This window comes from Mauremys mutica, chromosome 1, assembly GCF_020497125.1.
Source record: "Mauremys mutica isolate MM-2020 ecotype Southern chromosome 1, ASM2049712v1, whole genome shotgun sequence".
NCBI classification, from domain to species: Eukaryota; Metazoa; Chordata; order Testudines; family Geoemydidae; genus Mauremys; species Mauremys mutica.
In genome coordinates, this window is record NC_059072.1 from 265,272,158 (window position 1) to 265,284,164 (window position 12,007).

General features: G+C 50.2%; 1 protein-coding gene across 1 annotated transcript in view; it reads right to left on the reverse strand.

The window, feature by feature from the left end:
• Positions 1 to 4,073, reverse strand: part of CLYBL (citramalyl-CoA lyase) — a 240,598-nt gene extending 236,525 nt beyond the window's left edge. The window contains exon 1 of the mRNA XM_045009060.1: positions 4,003 to 4,073. Within this exon, the coding sequence (XP_044864995.1) occupies positions 4,003 to 4,067 (65 nt within the window). The 5' untranslated portion in view covers positions 4,068 to 4,073. The remainder of the gene's footprint in view (positions 1 to 4,002) is intronic.
• Positions 4,074 to 12,007: the final 7,934 nt, after the last annotated feature.

Here is a 12,007-nt window from a genome sequence, read left to right on the forward strand (position 1 = left end):
CCTGCTGAGCCTGTTGTTGAAGCACACCTTGCTGCTGTCAAGGTTTCCACTGCATGGCTTCATGAGCCACAGAAGTAAGGGGTAGGCTGAGTCTCCCAGGAACACTATGTGCATTTCCACATCCCCCTTTTGCACAGGCACTGACTTTGTGAGTTCCTAGGGCGTGCTCGACCCCTGCCCCATTCCAGGCCCAGCCCCTACTCCACCCCTTCCCCCAAGCCTCACCCCCACTCTGCTCCCACCCAACCTCTTCCTGCCTTGTTCCACCACCTCCCCTCTCCCCAGAGCCTCGTGTACACTGCTGAATAGCTGATCATGGCAGGCAGGAGGTGCTCGGAAGAAGGGGGAGGAGATGATCGGCAAGGCCCATCAGTGGGTGGGAGGCAAGGAGCTGATTGGTGGGGCTGCTGGAGGGTGCTCAGCATCCATTTTTTTTTCCTGTGGGTGCTCCAGCCCCAAAGCACCTACAGAGTCAGCGCCTATGCCCTTCTGATCTGGAAATAAAGTTCCTGTATGCAGCTCTCTCTACAGCCAGTGTTCCTGAAGATGCCTGCATCATGCACCTTCCCTGACCATCCTGCATTGATGTCAGTGAAACAACCCCAGTGATCCACTAGTGCCTGCAATGCCATAGAGAAGTGCCCTATCTGTTGATGTACTCCGTCGCAAGATTGGGGCCAAAATTGGCATATGCGTGCCATTTATCACCCCGCCACAGTTAGGGAATCCCATTGCCGCAAAACTATCTACTATTTCCTGCACATTGCTCAGAGACTGAGTCACAGCAGGAAGGAGGAAATTAATGGCCCTATACACTTGCATCACCGCAACCCCAAAGTGGACTTCCCAACTCCAAACTGATTTGCGACTGACCAGTAGCAGTCTGGAGTTGCCAGCTTCCACAGAGTGATTGAGACACACTTTTCCACTGTTACGGCAGCTCTCATTTTAGGGTCATTACACTGCAGGGTGGGAGGCGAACTCCGCACATAGTTCAAGGAAGCTGGCTTTGCACATACAAAAGTTCTGCAGCTACTACTTGCCATCCCATCCCACAATCGAATCCCACCACTCATCAGTGCTTATTTCCTGAGCCCAACAGTGATGGTTCACCACATGCAGCTGCTCCATAAATGCCAACATCAATCTTGAATTGTTTCTTTCCAGGGCAAAAAGCAATCAGGCAGCATGGATTCCTGTTCAGATTTGCAGCTCATGAAATAATGTGGCTGATCCTGCAGTGTGTTCATAACATTTATCATAAGAGTGGTGCAGGATCCATGCTTTCAGGCAGAGATAGCAGGTGCAAAATTTACATGGGCAGTCAAAAAATGGCACAAAACACAGTTGGAAGCCTTTGGAATTATATGATGGAGAAAACTGCATTATGGGGCGGTAATCCTGCCCCCATGATGCACTGTGATTCATTCCCAGAACTCCTAGCAGGAGAAAGTGGCGATTTACACAGTGGGATAGCTACCCACAGTGCACTGCTCTCCCTCTTGGTGCTAGAGCACCAACTGTGGACACGCTCTGCTGACAAAAGGAGTATTGTGTGAACATGCACAAGTGATGTAATTACAGTGGTTTATGATTGTCAACGTAAGTCAATTTAACTCTACAGTGTAGACACGATCCAAGACATCTATGGTAACGGTCTGCAGACAAGAAGTTGAATTTCTACAGGGGCCCACACAATTCAAAATTTGTTAAGGGTCCACAAATGAAAAAAGGTTGAAAGTTACTGCTTTAAAGGAATTCTTCATATGTCTCCAAATGCAAAAATTGGCCCTAATTAAAGAATTATAAATAATCAGTGCAATTTTCCTTTCTTGTATTTGGCCCACAGGGTCACCATCAGGTCCTAGCCGGATATGTCCTACAATCAGGGATTCTCAAACAGGGGGTCGGGACCCCTTAGGGGGTCGCAAGGTTATTACATGGGGGGGTCACGAGCTGTCAGCCTCTGCCCCAAATCCTGCTTTGCCTCCAGCATCTATAATTGTGTTAAATATATAAAAATGTGGTTTTAATTTATAAGGAGGGGTCACACCCAGAGGCTTGCTATGTGAAAGGGGTCACCAGTACAAAAGTTTGAGAACCACTGTCCTACATGAACTTTCTCAAACTTGTAAAGGACAGTATTTGCCACCATCAAACAGTAAACTGATTACTGGTAAGTTTCATTTTTCTATGACAGCCAAAAAATACCAAGCAGGAAATATATTTCCTGAATAAAGTTAAATAATTTGTAGGGACACCCATCAGCTCACACTCAAAAATAAACTTGGTTAGCTAGGAAACATGTTTTCTTTTTAGTTGCAGAGACCAGTTTGCTGCTGGGATTTTCAAACTGACAAGTTGCAGACAGACCAACTGACAAACTTCAGTCACAGCAAATCAGGGCACCCATGGTCCTCACCCCTCAAAGGCTGCACAGGGCAGTTACAAAGAAGGGTAGAAAATGGTAGTAAAACAATTGTGAGAGCTGCTAATAACTTACTCTATTTGCTCCTATAGCACTGTGTGGGGATTAACAGCCAGAGGGCAGAAGTGACCATGTCGGGTGGCGGGGTTAATAACCAGAGGTGCTGCAGCCATAAGGAAGCTGGGGGGGGGGGGCTATTGCAAGTGAGCCTGGGGGACACTAAATTTGAAGGGGTGCGTGTGTGTCACTGCCTGTCACCTGAATGAGAGGGCAGCTCTGAATGGGTGAAGGGAGAGTCCTAACGTGTTCCTGCAGCAGGAGGGTCAGGTCAGTCAGGGAGTGGGAGCTGGGGGGCTTAGGGACCGAGTGAGGGCTGTGTGGAGGCAAACGTGGTCGTGGGCTCTGGAGGGCTGTGTGGAAGCTTGGGATGCAGAGGGGGCTGTGATGGGAGTCAGGGGGCTTGTGTGGAGGCAGAGGTGGCTCTGGGGGTGAGTGTGGGGCTGCGTGGGGGCAGAGGGGCAGGGCCAGCTTTAGGCCTATTCCACCAATTCCCCCTAAGAGGGCCCCACGCCCAGTGAGAATCCCTTCCCTGGCTAGAGGCGCCTTTTTAATTTTTACTCCCCCGGCAGTGCTCTGGGTCTTCGGCGGCGGGTCCTTCGCTTGCTCTGGGTCTTCAGCAGCACTTCAGCAGCGGGTCCTTCAGTGCCGCCGAAGACCTGGAGTGAGTGAAGGACCCGCCACCGAAGTGCCACCTGACTCGGAGCACCGCCCGGTGAGTACAAACCCCACATGTTTTTTTACATATGTGTTTTTTATTCATCCCTGCCGGGGCCCCATTGAAACTGTTCGAATTGGGCCCCGCACTTCCTAAAGCCAGCCCTGGCTATGGGATGGTGGGGGGGCAGAGCGGGCAGAGCTATGTGGGGCAATAAGTGTGAGTGGGGGGGCAGGGGGATCGGGGGGGGCTATGTGGAGGCACTAGGAGTGAGTGGGGCAGGAGAGGTGGGGGGCAGGGGACTCTGGGGGTGGGGCTATGTGGAGGCACTAGGAGTGAGTGGGGGCTGTAGGGGGGCAGAGGGCTCTGGGGGTGGGGCTAAGCGGAGGCCCTGGGGTGAGTGGGGGCTGCAGGGGGCGGGACTATGCAGAGACATTGGGGTGAGTGTGGGCTGTAGGGGACAGGGCTCTGCGGAGGCCCTGGGGTGGGTGGGGGCTCTAGGGGGCGGGGCTCTAGCAGAGACATTGGGGTGAGTGGGGGCGGGGCTCTGCGGAGGCCCTGGGGTGAGGGGGGATTCTAGGGGGCGGGGCTCTGCGGAGGCCCTGGGGTGGGCGGGGCTCTGCGGAGGCCCTGGGGTGGGTGGGGGCTCTAGGGGGCGGGGCCCTAGCGGAGCCGATCGGGGCGCTGCTGAGCCTGTGCGGCTCTGTCACTCCGCGGCCGTTGGGGAGGGGCGGGGGGTTGCGAGCGCAGCGCGTCGACGCCCCCTCCCCGGGGTCTCGCTCTCGCGGGGCGGGGTTTGTGGGGGCGGTGGGGTGAGCACAGCGCCCCCTCCCCCACGGCTCTCAGCGGCGTCACTCACAGTCTCCGCCTCCTCAGACCCGGCCCGGCCAGCAGGAGCCGCAGCGCCCCTACCGCTGCCGCCATCGTCCTCTCGGCCCCGCCCCCTCCGCCGATTGGCCCAAAAGTTGGGCTCCGAACGAAACAGCACAACTCACCCGCGGGCTCATTGGCTCGCAGGAGGGGCGGTGCCACGTGGGGCCCAGTACTGCGCGACACGTGGGGCTGCCGGGCTCCGGGGGGCTCTGTGCCGTTCTGGGTTGGGGGGATACAGGAGCCTGGGCCGCGGACGCGGTAAATCCCCCGGCCAGGCCGCCACCCTCCAGACTTCCCCACCCCCCGGGGCTCGCCTCGGGCCTCGCTGTGCTCTGCGCGGCGGCGGCGGGCTGGGCGGGCCTGCTCCGCTCCCGGCTGGGCTTGCTGCCGGGCGGCGTGACAGCTGCCCCGCCGCCGCCCCCTGCCGGGAGCGCCCCGCCTCACCCGAGGAGGGGGGCAGCGAGCCCCAAGGCTGAACCGGGCCCCCTGACTGTGCTATCCTAGGCCCACGGGCTTTCCCTGCACCCCCATGCCCCAAACTCCCCCATCCCCCCAGTGCGCAGCTCGTTACTAGTGTAGCTAGGTTAGTCGTTTTCTCCCCGCCGCCCCCTTTCACGCAGCGGGAGGGGCTGGTGGTGAATTAATTGTGGGTCCCTTGGTGCCCTTGAGGTTGTAGCCACAACGCAGGTGCTGCTCGGCCTGGTCCGCTCATACCTTGGTACCGTGTCAGTGGCCTGGGCCCTCGCCAGCGCTTGTAGAGGTGTTGCTTCATTAAGCACCCATCAGCACTCAGATCCTGTCTGCACTGGAGCCTTGTACTGCTTGAGTCACTCCCAATGGGCCCCCTGGCCGGGCCTCAGAGTGTGGACACAGCTCCAGGGGGTGACATTCCCTTAGGAGCCACGGCTTATTCCAAACCTTCATGGCAATAGCAAGCATGGTGGTTGGTACACCTGTACCCCCCCAGGACTTGTGCTGCTTCAACAATACCGTTACTCAAAGCGGTGCTGCTTCCTGCTGCAGCCAGGCCTGCAGTGAGATGTAATTAGCAGAGAAACAAAGGCATCACCATCATCTAAACTAGTACCCTCTTTCTGTCGATGGTGTGTGTCCTCACGAGGAACGCTTCCACCGACTTAGAGGGGCAGTGCGGGGAACATAAGAACATAAGAAAGGCCGTACCGGGTCAGACCAAAGGTCCATCTAGCCCAGTATCTGTCTACCGACAGTGGCCAATGCCAGGTGCCCCTGAGGGAGTGAACCTAACAGGCAATGATCAAGTGATCTCTCTCCTGCCATCCATCTCCATCCTCTAACGAACAGAGGCTAGGGACACCATTCTTACCCAACCTGGCTAATAGCCATTTATGGACTTAGCCACCATGAATTTATCCAGTCCCCTTTTAAACATTGTTATAGTCCTAGCCTTCACAACCTCCTCAGGTAAGGAGTTCCACAAGTTGACTGTGCGCTGCGTGAAGAAGAACTTCCTTTTATTTGTTTTAAACCTGCTGCCTATTAATTTCATTTGGTGACCCCTAGTTCTTGTATTATGGGAATAAGTAAATAACTTTTCCTTATCCACTTTCTCAACATCACTCATGATTTTATATACCTCTATCATGTCCCCCCTTAGTCTTCTCTTTTCCAAACTGAAGAGTCCTAGCCTCTTTAATCTTTCCTCATATGGGACCCTCTCTAAACCCCTAATCATTTTAGTTGCTCTTTTCTGAACCTTTTCTAGTGCTAGAATATCTTTTTTGAGGTGAGGAGACCACATCTGTACACAGTATTCGAGATGTGGGCGTACCATGGATTTATATAAGGGCAATAATATATCCTCAGTCTTATTCTCTATCCCCTTTTTAATGATTCCTAACATCCTGTTTGCTTTTTTGACCGCCTCTGCACACTGCGTGGACATCTTCAGAGAACTATCCACGATAACTCCAAGATCTTTTTCCTGACTCGTTGTAGCTAAATTAGCCCCCATCATGTTGTATGTATAGTTGGGGTTATTTTTTCCAATGTGCATTACTTTACATTTATCCACATTAAATTTCATTTGCCATTTTGTTGCCCAATCACTTAGTTTTGTGAGATCTTTTTGAAGTTCTTCACAATCTGCTTTGGTCTTAACTATCTTGAGTAGTTTAGTATCATCTGCAAACTTTGCCACCTCACTGTTTACCACTTTCTCCAGATCATTTATGAATGAGTTGAATAGGATTGGTCTGAGGACTGACCCTTGGGGAACACCACTAGTTACCCCTCTCCATTCTGAGAATTTACCATTAATTCCTAGCCTTTGTTCCCTGTCCTTTAACCAGTTCTCAATCCATGAAAGGACCTTTCCTTTTATCCCATGACAGCTTAATTTACGTAAGAGCAGGGAGCTGAGAGCCTGGGCTTTCAGCTCCATATGCAGCTCCCTGCCCAGAGCCAGGCTGCTCCCCAGCTCTTGGCTCCTCACTCCCCGCTACTGGGACCTCAGCTGCCCTCCCACAGCTCTCGGCTCCCTGCTGTAACTGGGCTCCCAGCTGCAAGGTCCAGGCAGCTCCTGGGTACCTCAGTACAGTTGCCAGGCTCACTCCCAGCTCTGAACCAGGCTGTGCCTGCCCAGCTCCCTGCTTCCAGCCAGGCTGTGGCCTGGGGTCCCCACTGGCAGCCTGTTAACTACCCCATGGCTCCCGGCTCCCCACAGCCACCCAGACTCCAGACATGCAGCCAAGAGCCTGGGGGGGCTCCTCGTGGCAGGGAGCATCTGTGCAGCACCAGGGATCCCCACAGGGGGTGAGGAGCTGGGAGCCTCCAGGCAGCAGCCTTGCTGGCAGCAGGGAGGCACAGCCTGGCTCAGAGCAGGGAGCTCAGGCAGTAGCTGGGCTGGAAGCCAGGGAGCAGACAGGCTCTGAACGGGTCGGGCGCAGCCCAGCTGGACCAGGGAGCCCAAGGTCCACCAGGCTTTATCTGGAGCCCCCCCACCTGCCCTGCAGACGCCCGGCTCTCTTGTCAAGTTCACGGCTCCATGCATGGTGTCGTGAAATAGACAAGAATGACAGCCAACAGCTGATTAAGTCATGCAGTGTATACAATCTCCAGGGACAGTGTTGCTTTAACTACACCAACTAAAGCCCTATGCCTCTCATGGAGGTGGAGTTATCATGTCGATGTAATAGAGCACTTACATTGGCAGGAGCAAGGCTGTAGTGTGTACACTGACATAGTTAGGTCAACGTAAGCTGCCTTATGTCGACCTAACTCTAGTGTAGACCAAGCCTCAGTTTCCCAACTGCAAAATGCGGATAATACTATGTCCTTTCTCCCCATCTTTGACTTTGTCTTGACTATTTAAATCAGAAGTTCTTTGGGGCAGGGATTCTGTTAACTGTGGGCCAGATTCTGATACTGACATTAGCAGCACATGACTCCACAAGCAGTCTTCTTGGGGCTATTTGTGGAGAAGGGCATGAATAAGGGTGAAAAAATCTGTCAGGTCCAGGTCAGGTGGGAAAGCAATTGGCCCCTTTCAGCTTGGCTTTCCTGCTTATGGGGTCGGCACAGCGGCAGCCGTGTGACCCACTCCTGCCAGCTGCCACCTTGTTGGCTATGTGTGCTGCAGAGTGAATGTGCTGAGGAGTTGCAGTGTCTCTCGCGCTGCTGCTCACACACAGTGCAGCAGGGGATGGTAGACAGCACGAGCAGGTCATGAATCTACCACTGTACTGACACAATGGGCAGGAGGCAGCAGTGGCACTGACTCAGGTTCAAGGGGAAGGGTTTGGTCGGGTCAGAAAATGACTTGGTCGGGTTGGGTGGGCTTGGGTCCGAGCTGGGCCTAACTTTTCCCCTGATCTCAGCTGGAGCCTGTGGGTTCTACTGCAGTACAGATAATAATGATGTTGATGAAAAAGGAGTCTGCAGCAGAAAAGGTTTACTAGTATAGTTATACTGGCAAACTCCACCAGGGGGCAGGGATAGCTCAGTAGTTTGAGCATTGGTCTGCTTAAACCCTGCATTGTGAGTTCAATCCTTGAGGGGGCCATTTGGGGATTTAGTTGGGGATTGGTTCTGCTTTGAGGAGGGGGATTTAGTAGATGACCTCCTGAGGTCCCTTCCAACCCTGATAGTCTATGATTCTAGTATGGGTGCAGTTTACACAGGCAAAAGAGTTTTTGCCATGATAGCTTATTTTGCTCAGGAACAGGTATAAGCTATACTGGCAGTTTTATGCCAGTATAACTGCATCCAGGCTAGGGCTTAGACACTCAGAACTACAGGGCTGGAAGGAACCTTGAGAGGTCATTTAGTCCAGCCCACCTTGCTGGGGCAGGCCCAAGTATACATAGGCCATCCCTAACAGGTGTTTGACCAACCTGTTCTTAAAACCATCCTGTGACAGGGATTCCACTCCCTTGCCAGTAGAGCACTGTTATGAAAAAAAATCATTCCCTTAACTGCCATTACTAGTGTAGACCTGAGCTCCAAATGTTGATAACATTAATTCAGCTGAAACAGTGCGAGGACTAATGGAAAATAAGGGATAGAGAGCAGTCTTGCACTACTCAGATCTCATAACATTATATTAATGCTATATCACAGGGGTAGGCAACCTATGGCACGGGTGCCAAAGGCGACACACGAGCTGATTTTCAGTGGCACTCACACTGCCCAGGTCCTGGCCACCAGTCCGGGGGACTTCTAATAAAAGCAAAATGATGGCAGAAGAGGGGGAAGGAACAGGCAGTGAGGCACTCTCTCCCCCACTCTCTAGCATACACACAGCTTACTTTGCTCTCCAGACAACTGAGCTAAACCAGCGGGGTGGGCCTCCCAGGGGACGAGTGGGAATGTGTCAAGGGAGGTGTGAGCTGTGTGCCTTTAAAAAAAAAAAAAAAGAGCTCTGGCTGTCAGTCCTGGGCAGCTGGGCTCATGCCGCCAAGAGCTGGCAGTCCTGAGAAACAAAGACTGTGAATGGCTTGCCAGCTACAAAACCAGTTTTTCCTTCCTTGGTTTTCACACCTCAGCTGCTAGAAGAGGGCCTCATCCTCCCTGATTGAACTAACCTCGTTATCTCTAGCCTGCTTCTTGCTTGCTTATATATACCTGCCCCTGGAGATTTCCACTACATGCATCCGACGAAGTGGGTATTCACCCTCAAAAGCTCATGCTCCAAAACGTCTGTTAGTCTATAGGGTGCCACAAGACTCTTTGCAACCTTTGTTATGATACCTTACAAGAGACTTTTTGCACAAAGCATATTCCAGTTACATCATATTCACACTCATAAGCATATTTCCATAAAACATATGGAATGCAACATCACAATCATCACCTGTTGTTGGTCCAGCTCAATCAGTTCCTCTTTTGTCAGTTGCTCACCGTGAGACTCCAACAACTCCTGTACATCCTCCTCCTCCTCCTCCACCTCCTTGAAGCCGACATCCTTTGCCAACATGACAATTTCTTGCTCGAGAGCAGGAACAGCATCAAATCCCACAAAGCTGTGGACAGCATCTGGCCATGCACGGTGCCAAACGCCATTCATACATTGCAAAGTGACCTCTTCCCAGGATGTTTTCCACACTATTCAAGATGCTGTAGAATTTCCAAAACTCCTTTACACTGGGCTTTCCTTCACCTGCTGTCTCCTTAATCAGCATGGAGAACATTCTCCATAGGTACTAAGCCTTGAACATGGCTGGTGGATGCAAGTACAGTACTGTACTATAGGGAAACATGTTCCAATTCACATAGGTCCTGATCGATGCAAACAATGGATATGCGGATCAGGATGAACCTAAATCGGAACATATTCCCCTATTGATGAGCAACGGATATCCAAAACAATGAATAAGGGGGAGATGTATACCAGGACCCCTGTACTCACTTTAGCATAGCGAGACATTTGTACAAGTTTAAATGGCTGGGCCTTACCACAACAGAAAATATGGAGACGTAAACAAACATTAAACCTGACGATACCATTTTCATAGTCACTTTTCAGAGCAGAATCACACGTTAGCATGATTGATTAGTATTTTATCTATTAAATATTACTTATAAGAACATAAGAATTAAATTTCCAACAGAACCTAACAAAGTAAGGAAATTCTCCGGCAGCCCTCACAGCATTCTTAATTTACCTTGGGAGAGTTAAATTTTGGAAGCCTTCTGGAAATAGGTATACTGTTTTATCTGCCCTCAAACTGGCACAAACAAACTGTAAAGACAGTGTCAAAGTGAGCACATTCTGACTGATGCCAGTCCCATACATAATCCCTTTAAGCAATCTTTTCTTACTTGGAAGAATGTGAATAGAGGCTTATAGTGGGGTGCATGCCACACTCTGTAGAATTTCAATCCTTTGGCCCTGCTCCTTAAAGACTCAGGGACGCTCCAAGGTGGTACAACACCCATGCTCTTTATTTTGCATCTTTTCTCCACCACCAGTTTCCCACTATTTACATGGCTTGGCCTCACACCAGTGCCTGACCAGCCACAGACTAGTAGGCTCCTTCATCCCACCTAGCCTTTCCCTCCTGATCTCCACCCCCCTGCTTTTACTTCCAGCCTTTTAGCTCCTGCTAATGAGCCTGGCAGGTGAAGGCAGTTCCTAGGCAAGCACTGGCTATTTAGTCAGCCCCCTGATTGGGGCTGGAGCAGCAGGAGCTGATTAAGGGCTTTCCTAGCAGCAGCCTGCTACAGGGCTGTATATCAGGGCCATTTCTACAGCAGGAACCTTACATGGAAACTATGCCCTCTGACCAAAAAAACATATTCCCTGTGGCTTATGTCATAGAAGCACAGCAATTGCAATTGCCAACTAGTCCAATAGCTTGTCTCTGACAGTGGCCAGAACCAGCTGGTTCAGAGGAAGGTGTAAGAAACCCCGTAGCAAACAGTTACGGAAGTTTCTTCCTACAGAAATCAGGTTTTTGCCCCGGACCAGGATGATTTCCATTCCTTTATTATATGTATACTGATGTAATTGTGGGTGTTTTCATTATCTATATAAGGGTGAGGTTTTTCAAAAGTGCTTAACATTGGCCTAACTGCTACAATTGACTTCAGTGAGAACAGAGTTCGGCCAACACAGGGCACTTTGAAAATACCACCCTTACATGAATAATCCTTTTTTTTTTTTTTTTAAATATCCTAATAAGTTCTTGGCTTCAGTAATGTCCAGCCATGAGTTCCACAGGTTAATTTTATGTTCTATAAAAATATTTCCTTTTATGAATTTTAAATGTTGCCTTTCAATATAATTGAAACTTTTTTTTATGAACACTTTTTTTGTGTTATGAGAAGGGGCAAATAGAGGTAAACATCTTTTTCTAGAATATTCATTATTTTATATCATGTTTCCTCTTATTCACCTCCTCTCTAAGCTAAATAATCCCAATCTTTTTGATTTCTCCACATACAGAAATTTACCATACCTCTAATTATTTTTATCAGCCATCCCTGGGCCGCTTCTACTTCTGTTATATTGTTCTGAGGTCTGATGACCAGAATTGACTACAGTATTCCAGACGAGAGTACACCTCTGATTTCAATAGTGGCATTCTAATATTTTCAGTATTATTTTCTACCTCTTTATTTACACACACTCACATTTTGTTTAATTTTGGACTTATACTGTACACTGGGCAGATGTTTTCATTTAATTTTACACTGTGAGGCCCACATCTTTTTCATGAGTGCTAACTCTTCATTTAATACCCAGCAATACACATGAGTAGTGTAAACTGTTCTTTCCAATGTGCATTACCTTGCATTTGTCAACACTGTATGTCATCTGCCATTACCAGGATTTGATTTTGGAATGCACTCCCCCACCTTAGTCTGTCAGTGCCCAGATATTTTTAATTTTCCAGGCATGCTACAAAACTCATCTTTTCCCTCACTTTAAGGCTTTTGAGGGTGCAGGCTAATGTGGCTATCTATATATTTGATCAGTCCTTCATTTATGTTTATCTTGTGGTTTGTAA